At 39.0% G+C, this 16,183-nt stretch overlaps 1 protein-coding gene across 2 annotated transcripts in view; it reads right to left on the reverse strand.

Moving 5' to 3' along the window:
• DPY19L1 (dpy-19 like C-mannosyltransferase 1) overlaps positions 1–12,825 on the reverse strand; it is a 51,095-nt gene extending 38,270 nt beyond the window's left edge. Inside the window, exons 1-5 of one of the 2 annotated variants that reach the window (XM_062569548.1) lie at positions 12,333–12,825; positions 11,269–11,337; positions 6,845–6,869; positions 5,505–5,592; positions 4,744–4,881 (exon numbers count right to left, since the gene is read on the reverse strand). In XM_062569548.1, coding sequence (XP_062425532.1) covers positions 4,744–4,881; positions 5,505–5,592; positions 6,845–6,869; positions 11,269–11,337; positions 12,333–12,621 — 609 coding nt within the window. In that variant the 5' untranslated portion in view covers positions 12,622–12,825. The remainder of the gene's footprint in view (positions 1–4,743; positions 4,882–5,504; positions 5,593–6,844; positions 6,870–11,268; positions 11,338–12,332) is intronic. The other variant, XM_062569549.1, reaches the window with a different exon arrangement.
• Positions 12,826–16,183: the final 3,358 nt, after the last annotated feature.

Here is a 16,183-nt window from a genome sequence, read left to right on the forward strand (position 1 = left end):
CCAAGATTTTTTTCCAAGCTTAGAATTTATCTAAACTACTAAGTATCGTTGAACACAATTCACTAAAGGCACTCAACATGGATTAAGAGAGTAAAATTATGCCTGCTCTAGAACAGGAATCTTTTGAATCATCAAGCTGAAGTATTTGGAAAAAATCGTATATTTCAATATTCTATGGAAGGTTCCCCATTGAACCATTTTTGTATATTATAGGTTAAAATTCCAGATTTTGTTGACAGAGGACAGATAGCCTAATTAGATTAAAATCAACTGAAAAGTTCTTGATCTGGCAAGAATATTAATGGATCAAATCTTTTAAGATTTCAACTCAGAAGAACTTTGAAAGGTTAAAGTTAAGTACATGTTAGAACTGGCTTCAGATGTAACATAAGACAGCACCTCCCTTTTCCATTCAAAGGCATTATGTGATTATAATAACAAACAAATCAAATCTCAACACTTGACACAAAAGACATCAGTATTATACATACAGAAAAATTAAGACCCACTTCATGGCAAAGGCACTTTATCAAGCTATTCTATTAGGACATAAAAGACTTTATAGACCTCATAAATGAGTAAGGTGCCCACCCCAGTTAAGCTGTTTTGAAAGTTATAACCCAGGGTTTCTAAGTCTGATAATGTATTTCACCACTGCAGCAACAGCTGTCCCAGCCCTGTCTCACAGAAAACACAGGTACAGGAAGATGATTCCTCCTCTTCTTTCCCCATATGATTAATAAAAGTCTTTATGTCACTTCTATCTTCAAGAAGGGCAAGAAGGAAATCCAGAAACTACAGGCCAGGCACCCTGATCTCCAAGAATGTGATGGAGCAAACCCTCCTGGAAACCATTTCCCAACACACTAAGGACAAAAGGAGTGATTGGGAGAAGTTAGCACAGATTTACAAAGTGTAAATCATGCCCGACCAACATGATAGCCTTCTGTGGCTTTCAACCTGTGTCCTAAAACATCCTCATAGACAAGCTGATGAAACTGATTTTTAGGCAGTGAGGTGGACTGCAAATGGGCTGAACTGGCTTGGAAGGTTGTGACTGATGGCACAAAGTCCGGCTGCAAGCCAGTCACTAGTGGAGTGCCCTACGGGTCAATACTAGTGCCAATACTGTCTAACATTTTTATTATTAATCTGGATGATAGGGCAGAGTACACCTTCTGCAAATTTGCAGATTAAAAAAAAAAAAAAAAAAAAAAAGAGTGAAAAGATTGGCTGATGGTTGCGCCGCCATCCAAACAAACCTCAAGAGGCTGGAGAAGCAGGCCAACAGAAATCACACAAAGAGAAATGCAACACCCAGTACCTGGGAAGGAATAACCCTACGTATCAGTACAGACTGAGGGCTGACCAGCTGGAATGTAGCTTTGCATAAAAGGACCTAAGCATTTTGGTGGACAAGAAGTTAAACATGCACCAGCAATGCACACTTGCTGTAAAGAAAGGCAAGAGCATCCTGGGCTGCATTAAGGAAGACTGTCACCAGCAGGTTGTGAGAAGTGATCCTTCTCTTTATCCAGCACTGAGCAGACCACATCCAGACTGCTGTGCCCAGTTCTTGGCTCTCCAAGACAAGGATGACATAAATGGAATGAACAAGATGCAGCCATTCTTTTCAGTGTCACTCCGTGACAGGACAAGAGGCAGCAAGCACAAACTGAAATACAGGAAATTCCATTTACAAATAGGAAAAAAACTTTGTGTGTGCGTGTGTGTGTGTGTGCGCCTGAGTGGTCAAACACTGAAACAGGTTGTCCAGAGACTTGTAGTGTCTCCATCTCCTGCTCTAGTTCTCCCTGCTTTGAGCAGAGGGGTAGAACTAATTGATCTACAGAAGGTCCTTCCAACTTCAATCGTTCTGTGATTCTATGGTTTATTGATTCTTCAAACTAGAGATCCAACACTCAAAACTCTCTTCATCTATGGGTAAAAGTCAAACCTCATATTCTCAAAAAATAACTACATCTTTCTTCCTAGACCCAGACTCCCTACTTCAATACTACATACTACAAAATACACTGTCTTGAACTCCTGAAAGCTTCCTGAATATCCGTGCTAGGCATTTCTGATTATGCATGTGTGCATACATGAACCAGAAACAATGAAACAATGCTACATAAAAAAAATGCTACTTATCAGCCTCACCTTTTCATGCCACAAGTGCTAACATCTGCTGCAGACACTATCACACATGAATACTTTCTAGAAAAAAGCTATCTGATTGTACTTCATGCAAAACAAAGAAATATTTTTGCTGAAAGTTACTTTACTTGAACAGTTAACATGGGAATAAAAATTAAAATAAATTAATAGTACAAAAGACAATAGCTTTTTTGAAATTTCCACTGTCCCATGTTGGCTAAGAAGCAACAAGTACAAAACACAGAACAGACTATTTTGCAGATCCAGGAGATCCTCTGTAGGCCAGTCCTTTGCTGTGAAAGAATATTCAGAAAAGTCAATCCCTTTTACTAGTTGCGTTTGAGTAAGCACTGAAGACATATGGTATTTGGAATAGTCTTCAACCCAACTCAAATTTTCATCAGCATGGACACATACAGATATATCAACTGTTTTATAAAGGTGAACAGCCAAATAGCAAACTGCTTATTAGCATGAAGTTAACAGATTCTCTCTCTCTCACTTTACATCAGCCACCACAAACAAAAACAGCAACACAACTAATGGAACAACCTGACTACGGAACAAGTACCTAGATAATCAAGATATTTTTGGCACTATAATACTGTATAAATAGAAAGAATGGCTTGTTCCTTCTAAAGATTTTTTTTCTTCTGTGTATTTTTAATTCACATAGACCACGTAGTCCACGACTGCTATGGACTGTGTTGTTTTGTTTTGTTTTACGTTTTTTGGGGTTTTAAGATTAGCACCAATTGTCCGTCTAGGACCTGTTCTATTTTTCTTAATGTGTTCTGCATCCTGTTTAATATCTGGATTTCAAGGGTATTTTTGATGCAATTAATTTCAAACTCCATTAAATTAACAAAAATTTTTATTCATATTCAGTCTTAATGCTAGCATTGTGCTGAAAAGGCTGGAGAGTGCCTAAATATTAAATAGAAAATGAAAAATTTTCATATAAAATATGACTGTATACTAGATATCAGAGGGAAATACTTCATTGCCAACAAAGCAAAGAAATCCACAAGCATCTTCCCAACACACAGCTCCATTGTAGTTACAGGAAAACAAAAGCACAAAAAATTTGGAGAATGTATTTCAGATGGCATATTGTAACTATTGACAAAATTTTATAGATGCAGTTATGCAGAAACAATAGTGCTAAAGAAGTATCTTTTAAAAACTATTTACAGGAAGGCTAGAAATCAAGCAGCATATGGCTAAAAGGAATAGAGGAGAATATTTGTTTGCTTTGTGTGCCCACACAGGTATAGAAATAATGAATCAATTTATACATTATCACAAAGTTCTACGAGCCACAAAGATGCTTGAGAACTCTGAATGGACAGACAAGCCTACGCTTTCTGTGCATTAATCTACTTAATGTTCTTACAGAATGTCAGCCACTGTATGGTTGCTCTTGTTTTGATTTCATCATCCTGTTTATTCAGGCATCTTTAATTTTGCTACTAATAATTCAGTTAGAGCAAGTTCATTTCATCAGGTATTTTTGATTTTTGCAAGTCAGACTGGAGTTGAAGTCAACACACTTCCTTTTTTTCGACGAAGAAAATATATTATTCAAATAAGGTTACATTTCTAAAATTGAGCTCCAATCTCTCCTGCCTACAAAAAAACAAGAAGAGGGTAATAAAGAAGCAGCAGTCTATAGCATTTAGTTGTTCCAGAGCACGGAAATAAGAAGCAAATGAAACTACTATATGCAAGTTGTGTAATATGCATGCAGAGAACTCTTTAAACATGTAGTTTTTGGAAGCAGCTCTGCTCCATCAAAGCAACGAAATGAGCATAAATGCTAGTAACTAGCAATTACAGACATTATCATTCTGTGATTCCTCAAAAACTACGTTATTGTTGACACAGAGTTACACCAAAGTAGATTAACCAAAGGAGATTCCCCTTTTCAAAATGCTTGAGACATAGGGGCAAAAGTGTGTGCATCACCACATCTCACATCCGTAAGAGGAAAAAACCAAATGTTTCTGTACTAGGACACAAGCTCTCTTTCAGAGTTAGAAACAAAATAAAAATCAATTTAATCAGGAAACAAGTCTAACATCAAATAAATACGAAACAGTAATAGCTTGTCTTTGAAAGAGAAATTTCTTCTTGAATATTCAAAGTAAACAATAACCATTCATGGATTTTAGGGCAAGTGAATTGTCATGATTCATTAGTTCACTGTCATACACAAAATGCAAGTCAAAATATCCTCTCAGTATCTGCACTATTACAGACATTTGATACTTTATGTGTCATATTTCCCAAAAGGCACAATGTCAGCAACTTACCTGCTTCCAGTGAAAAGAACAAAAAAAGACAGACAGGGAAGTACAGAATTAGACTGCAACTTTAGGTCTTGAATTATTAAGAAGTAGAGAGCATTCATATTTTTTTGGGCATACCTGAAGTCTCAGAACGGTAACTATCCATAGCAGTTGATCAGTGTGTGAAGCAATAAAGCCATATTTTCCAGAATAACATCTCTTACAAAATTATAATCAGACTTAAATAAACCAAAGATTTCTCACAAGGTATACTTTTCAAAACATGGCTTACCTCTGGGTAAAGATTGAACCTCTGTAAAGTGTTAATCACTAAAGGATATTCAGTTAGTCTGTCATTCATAATTGCCCATACTCCATTCCAAAACGTTGGTGCCTCAATAATAGTCTTGAAGTAGGAATAATAAAGACCCTACAGGAGTGCAGAATTATTATTTAGGGTTAAAGAGGTCATTTCTGCTTCATGAACTGACATACAGGGGCTTCATTTTTAAATGCAATTTTGTATGATAACAAAATAGGACAATATTATTCAAGATTACTATGCAGTTTTCCAAATACGTTCTACTAGTACTGCTGAAACAGGCATGATGGGCTTGTCTCGTAAGTGCATCTTAAAATCTCTCATTTTGGCAGGTAATGTGCACTAGCATAATATTGCACAATCCTCAAAATAAACAAAAGTTGCAAAAGACGTATACATACGCAAAATTTATTAATGCAAAAGTGATTTTTAAAAAACAGCTGCATAACATGGCTGTAATTGAAAGTATGTTACAGAGTATTTGTAATTTTGTATTTTAGGTCCTCCAGAATCGTATTTTTAAATTATAAGCAACTTATTTAAAGAGATACATTCACATGAACTACAAGACACACAAACGCTCTCTAGGTAAAAGTGTAATGAATGTTAGTTGTGAAATACCAATACATTAATTATATATAAATTATTATGAAATTCTGGGAAGTCCACGACCACAAGATTATGGACAGAAGTTTTCTAATCACTGAATTTTTGTTAAAAGATAATCTAACCATTTCGGTGCGAAAAGCCATTTCTCTTTCTAGCGTTGACAGGTGAGAAAAATGACGGTCATTTTCAAAAAGAGTTGTTATATGACACCTGTTAAAGAAAAAAAGAGCCTAATAATTAAAAATGAATAAAGAGTTTTAGAACCTGTACTACGTCATATATACGAAGAAATATTCTGCAAATGTTTCACTGCAGACCTAAAGTCTGCTTATTGACCGATATTTTAATTTACTCAAATATTTTAAGAACATTCTCTGCTATTCAACTACCTCAACTGGAAAAAAAATGAAACCATAGATCAACTATTAAATCCTATTATATAATTAATTATAAAATGTTTTGATGCATTTTAATGTAAGTGAAGTAACTTAACAATCAAAATTTTAATGCTACTAAAACTAACAAGTCTATACTATATGAAAAATTTGAATGAAAACAAGGACAAATGAAAAGGACAGGTTAACAACCAGTGGAAATACTAGAGTGAACACGTATGTACTGCATTTTTTTTTCCTTAAAAGTCTTTCCTGACTTGTATTATAGTGCAGCTATCTGCAACTATATGTGCTTACCATCCAAATTTAGATAAAGATGCAGCTATGAGAAAATAAAAAGCCAGAAAAAATGCAAGTTTTGCCTTCTTAATTACTTGCAAATTCTGAGCTTTACCTCTGGAAAGTATGGAAAAAGAAACAGAACAGTGCACATACCTCTGCTTTTGGGTAAGAATTTGCAAGAAGCAGACTACAATTGTTAGTTCTTTTTCAGATAGAAAACAAAAACAGACTAGCAGAATCTGCTACTTTTTATCCACGTAAACATAGCTGGGAAGCCATTCCATTCCAAGTCTTTACTACAAAAACAGAGAGTAGGATTGGAATGGAACCTGAAACACAAGAATTATGCTGATGAAAAGCAGCTGAAAGGACACTGTTCTGCACATAAAATATTTGCCAGTTTTCTCTAACAAGATAGAAGACAATATAACGTTAAACTAAGAAATTAAAGCAGAATGCAAATAATCAGAACGTAGGCGAAAGCTGAAAGGATTTAATCTGGACACTCAAAAATCAGCTCAAGGTAAAAGGTCTGCTAGCAGAAATGCACCTGAACTCACATAGCTTTTCCACCTGGAAAGGAAGCTTCACTCTTGGCTGAATAGGCTTAGGAAACCTTTGTAAATCAGCTTCAAAAGAACAGAATTATTGATCTTAGATGACAATTTGGTTTTGAGGGGATCTGAAGATAAATAATCCCCACAGCCTGCCTAGGTGAAAGTCAGAATTACATTTTTATTATTTTAAAATATCATATTACTCTTAAGCAATAAATATGATCTTACCAATGCAGGACTCCTGCAAAAGCAGCTGTAAAGAAAACAGAAAGTGCCAAGTTACTTAAATATTTAAATCATAGAACGTGAAATCATGTTTTTTAAAGCAATTACAGTACTTCAGAGACTGAAAAGACTGATATATGGGCTTAGTGCACTGAAAGTACTTGGTCTCCAAAAGAGCAAAGATACAGAAACATCTAAATTACCTTTTTTGGCCAACTCTCAGATCATCTGAAGTTATGCTGACGGCATTAAGCTATAGGTGATGGTCTCACCTGTACCCTGCATCACTCAAATAGATTGTGATGGATCTAACCAATGTATTTCAAGTATCAAGAAAAAAGACTGAGTCATAAGCAATTATGTTATACAGAGCATATTTTTAAGATGCCAACACAAATCTAATTGAGACTATTATCTAATTCCTAAAAAATGGTGGAACTACTCATAGCAACACACCATTTGTCCATTCTGAGACTACTTGTACTGTTGTCACTGATCACAGTGGTACAGAATAAGTGAGGTAATTTTGGAGAGGGAACAGAAATGACAGATGATGATAAAAGTGTGTCTAGGTCTCTGACTTCTTGAGCATGACAAGACCCAGAGAACAGGAGCCACTCCATTTTGCTTAGGCAGCATTTAAACGGTATCCAGAGCTCACACTCTGGATGCAAACCTAGCGTAAGTGAGGGATCAAGGAAAGCATCAAAGATAAAGGGATCATGATGTTCCCCCTAGACTGCAGGAATCTTGGTTGCTCTCTAGACACACAGTGATTCTCTGCCACAGGAAAGGCAGGTGGACTGGCTACCTTCAGTCCAAGAAAGCGTATGTGGTTAGTGAAGGGCCATATTCGTTGCAGAGGCTATACTGAGTAGAGAGAAAGGTGAGAGGACAACAGCCCCTCCTGCTCGTGCCCACCTAGAACCACAGAGGTGCTGCGCATCATGTCCCTCTCCATGGTGCTGATCTTCACAAGCCTTCACCAGCACACAGGCCCGCGGGCATGGCACCAGTCTGTATGCCACAGGAGGGGTCAAGTTGTGTGCACATCCACTTATTACAAGAAAACACTTGCATACTGATGCAAGAGATAGAGGGCGTATGTTAGTAATATGTGTGTGTTACGTGTGTATGGTGGTCTGCTTCTGACAAGCAGCAGGAACAACAGAAAGAAAACATCTTTGCAAGAAGACTAAAATTATGTTGAAAGAAGAACGGACTAAATGTACACTTATTTCCCAGCTATACATTCCCCCAAAATATGTATCTCTGAGAGACAGAGGCAGAAACTGTTGCTGCTGCCACAGGTGGTAGTACCTGCTATCCTTGTCATGCCGCTGCCAATGCCACAAACTACATTTACGAATTTCAATTTTTAATACTCAAGTTTTATATAAAAGATATGTGAACTGAACCACTGGGATGATAAACAAAAAAGTTTCATAAGGGGAAATAAATAAGTCTAGACTACCTGCCTATACAATTAAAAGAAAAACATTTAAAGTTACCTATTTCATAGAGTAATTGAGTTTATAAAACACCACTTTGAAAATTTCTTAGAAGTTTTCAGCTCCACTTTGGTCACTGAAGCAGTTTCTCAAATAGAGACCCAAATTTCAGTTAAAGAATGAATTCTACAACCTTATACTGAAAACTTTACATTTTTACATATACTTTCTATAAAAAAAGATCACTGAGGATTGCTCAGTATACCTCATATTTAAAGTTTCAGTGAGCTGCAGTTGTTTTACCTTAAGGACAGTTACATCAATTCTCACAGACAAGCTGCAAATACTTCTCTCGGTATAGCAAATATGATGTATGGAATTCCAGGGAAGCACATTAGCTAAATCAGCAATGTAATAATCCATACTCTGAAACAAGTTTGTATACTAAGTAACTGTGTGGACAGAAACAGAACAGTTCATTCTTTTTCTTAACTATTACTTACTGAATCTTACATTCACAGACGAAAAGAACAATAACGTATTATTTTATTTCTCAGTATAATTTTTAAGATTATCTTCCAAATAAGATTAGATACATAAATAAATTATTCACACACATATACATACACACACACATCTCAGCTACAAAAAAAAAAAAAAAATCAAATTCAAGACATTACATGTTACGAAAGTATATATATAGTAAGGACATGATTACATTAACAACTAGTACCGTTCACGATCCTGAATTCAGGAGGTATCAAATAAATCAAAACACACAGTACATTTATGTTGCAATTAAATTATATATTTAAATTACAATTCAGATTCAAAAGTGACACTTATTTCATAAAGAAAATAATTTATTTAAATCTTATTTTTCCCTTCTGCAAATGTTTTATTTAAAGTCAGTGAATTAAGTATAAATACCTTCAATCAGTTATTTGGAAGAATTTCATATACACTTTTATTCAACTTCACAATATCACTCTTTATTGTAAGGATATAAAGAAAACCCTTTTGTAATCACAGAGCAATTCATGTAATTACTTATATTTTAAGAGACAACGTGCACCATTCATAGACTCATACTACAAGTACAGATCTACAATCAACTTTAATAGGCTGTATCCAGACTCATAGCGAGCTAGTTTCTGAAGAAAAACACATGGAATAGCTCTCTTAAATCACCGTTCTCTGTCTCCTTCCTTTAATATTCTTACTGGGAGAAGGAAGGGAGAAAGTGGGAAGGAAAGACACACTATAGAGTCCTGACGCTACGTAGATTCACACAATCGCTATGTATTTAATTTGCAAATGGTATTTTCTCATCCAACAGAAGCTCGCAATTAAGTTCTCACAAATTAGGATTGCTAAGTAAAATCTGGTCTTTGATTTTTCAGATTTTCCATTTCACCTGTCTTCTGTTCTAAGAAAGGCAATGTGAATAGCAGGCAAGAAGTGTTCTAGTTTTAGAAATTAAATACCAGAAAGAGAAACCACTCTTTAAAAGATGCAACATACAGAAATTATTGATAAAGAGAACAAATGCTGAGATACTGTAATGCAACACTACGTGAAACTTGCTAGAAATTGGTTAATACTTTGCAAGCCTTACGCAGGACTACAGTAGGACTGGTAACAATGAGGAAAGTGTAAGGATTGACAATTTTTGCAGCTTACTCAAAATATTCATTGTGAGATTCCGGTAAGGACGTCTTCAAGAACTAGGCCTCAATTCAATGGTTGTAAGAAAACATCAGAATAGGTCAAAGTTTTGTATAAGAACGTTCTTAAAAATCATGTAACTTTATTGTAGTGCCTAAACTGGAGTTAGTTTCTAAAAAGAAAAAAAAAAAAAAAAAAAACACCAACTCTATAATAAGATTTACTCCAGCTGTGGGAGCCTCTGTATTTTGAAAGTCTGGACTTGAAAGCTTAAACAGAACAACAAAACAAAAATGCAATCATTGCTAAAAGTTACCAAACACACTATTTATACTATATACTGTTTGCAATAGCTTTTCTACTAAAAATTGTAAATCACTCCCTGAAGCATTCAACTGGTTTATTGAATTTTCACATCCAAATGTAAACTCCAGAAATTGTAAGATTGTCTGCCTAATCTGCTCTCAAATTTCAATCATATTCAATTCAATTTTTCAATTTTTGACCATTTGGTCTTTTCTGACTATGTTCTTGTGTCATTAAAATAACTACTAGTCCAAGAGATGCAGTATAAACAGAGGTAAACAAAGCAATTCATGAACAGTTTATTTTTTGAGTAGTCTGCAAGCTAAGAATTATTTCCCTGCTACAACTTTGCAATGTAATTCAAACTAAAAAAATTCCCTTTGGCAACATGAACTCCTGGCAGTGCCATTAATACTACCAGCATATTTGGAATACCCTGACAGTGTTTTCACATAATAACTTTAAGAGCGTATCTAATCATGAATCTGCTAAATATGCTATTATTTAACATTTGTTAGCTTTAGGAACATGTTTTGTATTTACTTTTGCAAAAGTTACAGATGCTTGTTCCAATACTGCAGCCATTAGTAATTTTATTATTTACTCCCAAATATTCCCAGGCATAATGACATTTGAATTTACATCCCTCTTACTGTTACATCCTCTTCCATCAATAATCTTTACAAAACAAGTTGTTGTGACTACATTACTGAATAACAGTCACTATTCAATGTCTTTTCTAGAAGTTAATGACTGACTAGAAGAGATCCATAGATCTCATCTAGACATTTATTTTCCTACAAATGTCCTGGCACAATATCAACTCCTGTAATAACAGCATTAAAAAAATTAATAAGTAGGAAGTTATTTCCCTTCTCTTTACAATATGGGCTACATTCTTTTTAAAATTATATTTCCAAGTATATTTTGATACAGGCTATGAGTTCAGACCGAGAAAGGTGAAAAGAACAGGTTTTTCCCCAACACATCCCTTCTACTTACCCGAAATAAGCGTGAGCCATATCTTGCTATCAGCTTTTAATACGGAGGCCTTTTTGTCTTCAACAAACACTGTTAAAAGAAAACAATTTTTTAGGCATCTGTGAAGAACAGCCTCTCTAAAAGAAAATCTGTTCAAACTCTGCAGCATTAGTTTTCTGTAAAAATGTTGACTTGGATTCAAAGCTATGGAAAAAAACTTCATACAGCAGTTGGTAATTACACATACAAGCTTTAAACAACACAGATAGACTGTTAAGGTGACTACACACACAATCAGCCTTTATTATTTCCGAAACATCTTTTACACATAACCTGACAAAAGAAAACGTGTACATAAACATAATATGGATATATTAATTCAAACAAAGTAAGACTTTCTTAAGAATAAACAACTCTCCATCAAAGCAGAGTCAAGAAACAGGCAAATAACACCAACAGAGTCAGCAGAGCTAGTCAATATTAGACTGTCCTATGACGACTTAGGGCACGGTATTCTTTTTCTCCCCAGAAGGGGACAAAAATAATAAAAAGCAATCTTCCTTCCCCTTGTCCCTAGTTCTCGCTGATACCTGCGAGGGTCCTGCCAGCCCCTTTTATCCCCTCCAGTTGTAACAGGTTAGAGGACAAGCACGGGGAGAGCAGCCAAGAGCAGCCAGATGCTGCCCCATGCCGCGCACACAGGACCCTCCTGCCACCCCTCTGGGGGGGGGGTGCTGTGAAGGGGAAAGGGGTGCCCGCTTCCTTACGGAGGTGCTTCTTTCCACCCCGCCTCGCCCCAGGGGAAGGACGTCCCGAGGTTCCCGTTTCCAAGGCGGTAGTTAAAAGCCGCCCCGTGCGATTGGGACTTTCGCGGCTTGCCTGCGCCGAGCAATGCTACACACACCCGCGTCCACAGAGAAACACCCGGAAAGAGGGGAGGGAGGCGAGATCAAGCCCCATCCCACTTCCCCCGGGGGGAAGGGCTGACCCCCCAGCCCAGCCCCAGGCGAACCGGCGCAGCGGGGCCGCGGAAGGGGGTCGATCCGGGGTCGGGGGCGAGCTCCCGGCCCTCACCCGCACCTCACCTCGGAGCCAGTCTCTGCAGAAGCACAGGAGCCCCAGGGGCCCGCGGCCCAGCGCGCCCCGCGCCCCCTCAGCCGCCGGCCCCTCCTTGCAAGGTCCCTGGGGGTCGCCCCGGGCTCCCCGCCGGCCGCCGCCGCCTCCCTTCCGCATGGCGCCGGCCCCCTGCCTGCCAGGCGAGTGCGGCGGGTGCCCGCGGCCGCTCCTGGGGCTAGCGCCCGGCGACTGGTGCTGCTGGTGCCCGGGCTTGAGCGGCGGCGACTCTTTGTTCCTGCCTCGGGTCTGGACGGCCATCTCCGCATAGTCCCCGCCGCGGCCGGGGTGCCGCGCCGGAGGGGCGGGGAGGGGAGCGGGGGGAAGGGGGCGGTCCTCAGCGCGAAGCTCCCCCCACTCCCCAGGCAGGGCCTAGAAGCGGCGAAGGGGCTGGCGGGCCGCTAGCGAACGGGCGTCGGGGGCGGCGGGTCACTACTCTGACGGGCTGCGCCGCTGCCGCCGCCGCCTGCTCCGCCCGACTGGCCACGTGGGGGAGGGGGCGGTGCGCGCGCCGCGGCCCCGCCCTCGCCGCTCCCCGCCGGGGCGGGTAACGGCTCCCTCCCCTGCCCCCTGCCCCCCCCCCGCCCTTCCTGGCCCGCGCGCTCACGCACGCGGCGCCTCGGAGCCCAACGGCCGCGCGGAGCCGTTATCCCTCCCCGCCCCCTGCGCCGCAGCGCGGGCTGCTCGGTTCTCTCCCGCTCTGGCTCCCGCCACACGCGCGGCCCTGCGTGGGCGGGAGGGCCGGGCCACACGGCTGCGAACTCCCGCCCGCCGGAGGCGCTTGGCAGGGCCCGCTCTCAAAACAAAGCTGTTTCTCCTCCCCTTCGCCTCCCCCCTTCAGGGACAGCCTCGATTTTTCCACTTTCGCTTGTGCTGGTGTTTCTTTCCTTTCGCTCATGTCACGTCCTGCGGTGCTACTGCGTGCTGCCTTTTTCTTGTCCATTATTACACCATTTAGGTTTGTAAGCGTAATCCGAGTTAACAAAATGCTCCCCAGAGAGAAGGGAGATTGCAGAGCGCTCGCCTCCTCACACACCATTCCCATCAGTGAAGTTTTTTAACTGCCAGAACGTGATTTGCTGTGTGTTGCCTTGTCCCAGTGGCCTCCTGTTCACAGAAAATGTGACCTCCTCTTCATTTTGGGGTTCACCTGTGCTTTAGCATTATGATTTGTTAAAACTAACTAAAACATTCTGGTTAACGCCTGTGCACAGCCCTGAGATCTTGCCAGGGCCTCCTCCACCGAGGGTGCCCCAGGTAAATTGTGTACCTGTTTTCTGAGGATGCCCATGAACGCACAAGAGCAGTGCTCTCGACCAGTGGTCAGCCTGCGCCTTGCAGGCTTTGCGCTGTGAACCGCACTGTCAGAGCGGGTCAGCGAGCATGGCAGAGCACATCTCGCTTCCTGACTTGCTTGTCTAGCATCCCGATTCCTTCGTTTTCCAGGACATGCCAGGGGAGGAACAGTACTGCTCAGCACATTGTATAATTGGTTATAATGCCCTGAAAATATTTATATTTCCCCATAATACCCATTTAGATTCTATATAACAGCGACCTCTGAAACCTGAAATTTTATTTCATGACTTTCTAAAGCAGTCATCTTCAATAAGTCATGGTAGCTATTACTGTAGCTCCTACACTAACAAATAGAATTACTATTTCACTGATGATGCAAATACAACATTAACTGTCCGACAAGACTGAGCTAAAATAGAACAATCTTTCTTCCTCCTACCTGTGTTTTTCTGGTCAACACAACTGTGTTCAGGCAGTGACTGATCTGATAATGACACATCAATTTAATTACCATTTTTGGATAATGGTGATTAAATATAAAAGAGTATTACCACTGTATTTACTATAATCTCTACAAACTATCCCCATCACTGTTCTCTCTCTGACCCCTTATTTTTTCTCCTACAAGTTCTTTCTCAACCATACATATTCCTTACTTCCCAGATGTCCATTATTTCTGTCTTAAGTGTTTCTCTTGACCCTGCTCCTTTTTCTTTTCTCTGTATTCATGTTTCTGCTCCTGAGTTTTCCACATGCTTGGCATCATTTTTCCATTCAGCTCTCTGCTTATGTTTTTCTGGCATTTCCACTCTGAAATAAAAGCCACTTGGCTGCTTCTAAAATGTTTACAGCTTCAGTTTTTCCTTTTTTTCTCCTTTTCCTATTTTTTAATGAATTCTATCCTGCTTGAAAAAAAGGTTTCAGCATTATGCAGCAAATATTATGCTATCATGTTATTTCAAAAAGATGTTTAATATAGTCAGATCGTTAGGACAGGAGGGTAATTTGGTCCAGGTTCAGCTACCAAGGTTATGAATATATGAGAAAAGAATGGCCTTTGTATCTTTGTGGTAGTAGGAATGTTGTTACTGCAATAACAGTGAAAGTATTTATTACCACAATAATAGACATAAGCTGATACAGCTTAATAAAACAAACAAGTCTAGGGGATTGACAGAGGGCCTGTGTATCCACAGATACTTGTAGCTCTACATTCTTTAGCTTGCTGAGGGAAAATCATTGCTTTACCCTCAATTTTTCTTCAGAATAAAAATCAAATGACATATGTCCTGTGTTACATTTGTCTAAAAATGAGCAGTGCAAATCTTTGGGGAAGAAATACCTTTCATTTGCTCAGTTTCTATAATTGTATAAAACAGCCAGTCTCCTGGGCACACAAGTTCTTCTTCAGAAGTGAATTACCTGCAACAGATTAACATTACATTTATCTGCATTTATTATATACTAGATATATCTACAAGTATAATAGGAACGCTATTTTAATGTTTGAAGACCTCATACAATTTTTCTATCTGTTTTCCAAGTGGCTATACCAGAAGAAGTTTTATAATCTACTGTTCTTCGTATCTGATGCTTATCATGAAGCTTTGTCATAAATTTAGTAACTAACCAAGTCTGTTGTTGCTGGCTGTGTTTTGAAGTGTGCAGTCTACAGATATTTAAGGAGTTCTGCATTTAACTGGCATAGAAAAAAGTAATATGATATGTTCTACTGAGTTTTAACTCTTGAAACCTACTTTCAAATTTTGTCAAAATCAATATAGTTATGAAACACTTAGGAACTAGGAGAATTGGCATTATTACGGTTCACATCGTTGCCCTGGGATGGCTAGACTATTAAGATTAACTGGGCCTAGTGAAGCCTGTGGCGAATTGATTACCTTCAGACTCTTTTCTTTTAGTAGTATAACTCTTTAGATAATTTATTTCAGAAGATACCACCCATAGTGCGTAATAACAAAGGCACTTACTACTTAACTAAACAACTCAGATGGATTACAAAACTGTACTTTGTGATAAGAACATAAAGATAGAACTTAAAATCGTTAAATGTAAAGGTGTTCAGCAACTATGAATTGTGATAGAAAACCATTAACACTACCTTGAAAGTGCTACAGTAAAGCAGTATATCTCTAAAAATAAAATGAGACTTTCTTCACTCTAAAAAATGTAAGTAGTTCCAACAATGTTTCATATGGAATAGATCATCGCTAAACCTGCAGATCACAGACAAAGGAGTGACCCCAGTAAGCCAACATACACCTTTCTATTAAGAACAAAATAAAAAAAGAGGAAATGTGATAACTCTGAAAGTAAATTTGATTTCTCTCAGTTCTTGATGGTACTAAAAGACATGGTAGGCCCTAAGAGAGACAATATGTTAATCAGCTTCTGCTAACATCTTTTGCAAAGGACAGCAAAATGCATGAGACATCACTCACAGGACAAAGCACATCCTAGACCACAATATTCATGTTTCTGCTAAGTCCCCCTTATTTCTCTG

This window comes from Rhea pennata, chromosome 2, assembly GCF_028389875.1.
Source record: "Rhea pennata isolate bPtePen1 chromosome 2, bPtePen1.pri, whole genome shotgun sequence".
Lineage (NCBI taxonomy): Eukaryota > Metazoa > Chordata > Aves > Rheiformes > Rheidae > Rhea > Rhea pennata.